This window comes from Nicotiana tomentosiformis, chromosome 2 (genome assembly GCF_000390325.3).
Source record: "Nicotiana tomentosiformis chromosome 2, ASM39032v3, whole genome shotgun sequence".
Lineage (NCBI taxonomy): Eukaryota > Viridiplantae > Streptophyta > Magnoliopsida > Solanales > Solanaceae > Nicotiana > Nicotiana tomentosiformis.
In genome coordinates, this window is record NC_090813.1 from 110,641,282 (window position 1) to 110,646,024 (window position 4,743).

The 4,743-nt window shown below is 38.8% G+C and overlaps 1 protein-coding gene across 1 annotated transcript; it reads right to left on the reverse strand.

The window, feature by feature from the left end:
• Nucleotides 1-564: 564 nt before the first annotated feature.
• Nucleotides 565-2,077, reverse strand: LOC138905391 (uncharacterized). The gene is made up of 2 exons (XM_070193913.1): nucleotides 1,918-2,077; nucleotides 565-1,121 (listed from the first exon to the last, which is right to left on the reverse strand). The coding sequence occupies exons 1-2, from the start codon at nucleotides 2,075-2,077 to the stop codon at nucleotides 565-567; spliced, it is 717 nt and encodes a 238-aa protein (XP_070050014.1).
• Nucleotides 2,078-4,743: the final 2,666 nt, after the last annotated feature.

A 4,743-nucleotide genomic window follows, 5' to 3' on the forward strand; every position in this document is an offset into this window, starting at 1 on the left:
GATAAGAGCTAAACCGATATCAATCCGCCCGATATCTTATCAGGTGGCTAGCGGATTAATACATTTAAAAGCTGATAACCGATAAGTCAAACCGTTAAGAGTAAATAACCGCCCAATCCGCCCGATAAGCAACCCTAGAGGCCTACAAGCGTGAAGAAAGGTATTAAGATTATTTACAATTTCAAATTTAAAACAAGTAAATGAAACAATTCTCGAAGTTACCCGATTCAAAGCATGTTGGGCCTCATTGAATAGGCAGGGGGCTTCCACCACGTCCATCACGACCTGGTCTTCTTTGGTCACCAAGCAGCTGAGGTAGCTAGCAACCCCCACGGGGGCAGAGAAAACCCGAGCATCCTCTGGAACTGAGAAATTTATCGACCGCCTGCGTTCAGGGTTAACACTTGGGTCCGGGAATCGGTCCACCAGTTTTGGGCTCGAAAAAGACCTAGTGGCACCCGATGACGGCTCCTTCCTTGGCACCGGCAAGTCACCAAACCCGGTGATATCTTCCGAAGCAGTGGACTTTAATCCGTCCAGGAAGTGATGGATATCAGTTGCCCCCTAAGGCCCCTCGTAAGAACGGCTCTCTAACAAACCGGCCTCGCGGATCATAGCATCTGAAATTTGGGGGGACCCATTAATGTCGATCACCCTAAGCTCGTCTATCGGGGTATCTCCCTCTGATCGAGAAGCGTCGCCCCCGGTCTCTCTCTTGGCCCCCCTAGCTTGGGACATAGTGGCCTCAATCCCTTCTGGTTCGGGAGCTTCGGCCAAAACTCCTTCACCGACCTCCTCCGGTTCGGAGGGCCTTTGTATCATGACACATGCCCGCACGCGGGCCACCATATTGGATTTTTCTTTTTTCTTTTTTTCTTCTTCTTCTTCTTCTTCTTCTTCTTCTTCTTCAGAGTCGTCCCTCAGCAGATGGATTGAATCCGAGGATAGAGCGCCGATATTTCCCTTGGGCTTGCACAACCTCTTCTTCGGTTTTTTCTTTTCCAAGTTTGGGGAACTCGGAGCCTTTCTTTTCTTCTTATCACCCTGCCTCGGGGCAGGGGAATCGGGAGGCACATCCTCATCATCGGATGAAGGCCTCATAGCAACGTCCTTGGGGAGACCTACAAGAGAAAATGGATAAGAACTAGACATCGAAATGAGGAAATCAAACATTATTGCATCAGAAAAGGAAACTTACCATGATAACGGGCCTCTCATCGACCCTTCGATAGTTCCATCCAAGCACGCTTAGAATATGGCCTCTATGACACAAGGCCCTCGACCCATTCCTTAAGTTCAGGAACTACGTCCGGCATCTGGGCCACATCTGCAATACCAAAAGCATCGATAAGAAAAAAGATAAGGGGAAAAACAATAAGATTGAATCTTCAAGGCAAAGTAGTACTTACGTTTCATGTTTTACTTCTCGGAAAATGGCATATCCTCGGCCCGGATCAGATCTGAGGTCCTTATTCGGACAAAATGACCCATCCAGCCTCGGTCCCGAGCCTCATCTATACTCGAGAACAGGGCCTTACTGGCTCGACGAGCAAGTTTGATTAGCCCCCCCGATAGAGTTGAGGACTATAGAGATACACACGGTGATCGAGGGTGAAGGGACACCTCTCAATTTTGCTGATGAAGAATCAGAGGAGAATCATTATTCTCTAGAAGGAAGGATGGATCTGGCCAAGAGTCACGTCGTACCTCTTGCAGAAGGCAATAGTGATAGGGTCTAAAGAACCCAAAGTGAAGGGGTAAGTGTAAACACTTAGGAACCCTCCACATGGGTTGTGGTCGATTCCTCGGGCAAAGGTACCACCACATGTTTATTGGTCCAGTTACAGTCCTCTTTAACCTTGGTGAGGAGATCTTCGGTTATTATGCATATGTATCTCGAGACCGGCTCGTATTGACCTGGTACCGAGAAAGTCTTTTCAACTTTGAAATCGGCAACGGTAGGGCACCCTGTCGGAACGAACTCCTCAGGGTGAGGTTCTGCCGCAGCCCCGTCGCCGGCAAGTCGTGATGAAGATGCGACCTCTTTTTGCGGTATAGTCTTAGAGGTTTTTGCCATTGTAGAATAGAAGAAAAGGGAATTAGGAAGGTATGTGGTTTGCTAAAGTTTCAAGAAATTTGGGTACAAGAGTTGCAACAAAGTGATTTTTGAAAAAACAAGAATGGGAGGAGCTTTGAACGCAAAGTTTGAATGAAGAAAAATTGGGGTACTTATAACTTGCTGGTGACGGTTCAGAACCCATAGTGGCCGACCAGCAATTGACAGGTATTTAATGTCTTGGTAACTGGACCGGCGGGACGTTTCAGGATCCGTTTGTCGCTTATGTCACAACCGGGTGTTTCAGTGACCGATCGTCGCTTACGTCATGGCCTATTGAGATGGGATTCAGAAGTTCATATCGTTTCTCGTCATCTTCTCTCCAGAAACAAGGGGACTATCTGTATACGGTCAAAACCGGTCTCGCCCCTTGCGTGACTGATCGAGACTAGAATGTGATAGATTAAGGCTCGACCTCGAATCATATCGAACCAAGGTGCGAGGTTATATCGTCAAGCTCGAAACTCCGGGACCGAACAAAATCGAGATCATGCGAGATCAAGGGAAATTTGCTAAGATGGATAACATAATGACGAAATATCCGCGATCGGGCATAGGTTACGGTAGAGATCTCGATACATATCAAGGATATGCCGATTAATTAGCCAATCATGAGATTTCTTACTTCATTTAGAATTGTACCAAGAATAGGATTCCCCTACTATATAAAGGGGGCCTGATCATTTGTAAAACATATCACATTTACGCAATATAAAGCAATACACTGTTATTTCTAGCTTTCGTTACCTTGTTATTCTGTTCATATATCAGCTTAAACATCTCTTGGTTCAAGGGTGATCGAACTCGAGGGTCAAGACTATTCGATTCGTGTGGTTTATATTTATTTCTTTTATCGTCAATTTCGATATTAATATATTCTCTTAATTTGTGTCAAGTTATATCACGTGTCCTTAAAACTGCGTATAAATTCAATTGTTATCCGTAAAGAAAAGTTAAAATTTCGTGAGTGGAAGAAATTTTTTTACCCAAAAACTGTTATAAATTAGTTTTTGAACTTTTTTTTTCAAAACATGATCATAGTTCAAACAATGTTTTCAATGTTTTTTTTTAAAAAAAAAAAAAGCCAAAATTTATGGCCAAACGGGAAAATATATAAAAAATAACGTCCCAACCTCCGGAGTTATATTGCCTTTCCCTAATAAGTTGGGAATAGAGGTAGTTCGTTGCCTACCACGAACACTTTTGATGATGTGTATTTACTTAAGTTTTCTTCACATTTTCATTGAAAATTATTAACCTTTTATGTGTAATTTTCATTTTAATCTTTAATATATCTAAAAAAGAATAATATATTTTATATTTTATAAATAATGTAACTTTAAACTTTTTATTTATCTTTAATGACATAATTTTATAATCATATAAATATTTATAATTTATTTTAGATGAGAAGTTTCAAATTTTTCTCTTAAGTTTTGTACCCTATCAAATATGTTGCTACTTAAAAAAAAACTCTGTGTATCGTTATTAGCGCAAGAGGAAGTTAAAAACTAAAAATGGTCAACAGCCTTTATTAAATGGAGCTTAACTTCGTCGAAGTTATCAAAAACCCCAAGTTACCTGCTGGCTGCTGCAATATGTTGGCATAAAATGGTAAAATCATCACAACTTCCTTGAAAATGAAGCAAATAAATAAGAATAAGTGAGAAGAACTGCTTGTTCTTGTTTTTCTTTTTCTTTTTGGTCGTTTGATTGCAAAAATATAAGTATAAAACTAAAAGAGAACAAAGTTCCTTTTTTTTTTCTTTCTGTGCTTACTTTATTAAACGTGAACAAGAAATATTATTTTCTCTCCTCCTTTTCGAAACGTTAATTGAAATGAAACAACGGACTTATTATTCTTTTCAGTAGCATATACAAACGCATTTTATTGTCTTAATAATCTATTCTTTTAATTTCTCCTAGAAATTATACATTTTGTATTAAATTCATTCTTATCACTACAAAAGAATAATAAGTTCCTGATATTTCGAAATTGTTGACTTAATTTTTTTTAAAATCTGCCTTATCGAATCAAACACTGATATTGCATAAAAATAAATTAGAGGTGAATCACAAGGATCCTGAGTCCTGGTCAGATTTTTTTTTTCTTTTCAAAGAATAACCGATTTTCACGAGATATTATATTAAATTAGTAAATATAAAAATACATAGTTTTCCCTCATATTTATTACTCCATGTGTTTCAATTTAAATGACATATTTTTCCTATTAGTCCGTTTTAAAAAGAATGACACATTTCTATATTTAGAAATAATTTAACTTAAAATTTTTCATTTCACTTGCGTTATCCTTAATGAGAAACTTTTATAACCACACAAATATCATGGTCCTACTAAACTTTTGTTCCTTAAGTTTTTAGCATCACATATTTCAAAAATATTTTTCTTTTTCTCTTTTATTTTGTGATAAATAAAACTATATCATCTAAATTGAAATAGATGGAATACTTAATTATGGTTAAATAATTTATATTTTCACTATTAAAAAAAAAGAGTGAGAAATGACGAGAACATTGAGCCAATAGACATGCGGGCTCTTGAACACGTGTAATCCATAATTAATCCCTCACCACTTCCCCAAAGTAGCTCTTTCTTCTCCGTTTCT

Excerpts from the sequence above, each read along its gene's own strand:
- LOC138905391 (XM_070193913.1), bottom strand. The coding sequence starts at position 2,077 with ATGGCAAAAACCTCTAAGACTATACCGCAAAAAGAGGTCGCATCTTCA. Across the intron at positions 1,122-1,917 it reads AAAGACTTTCTCGGTACCAG|GTCTCCCCAAGGACGTTGCT; the intron begins GTCAATACGAGC and ends TTTCTCTTGTAG.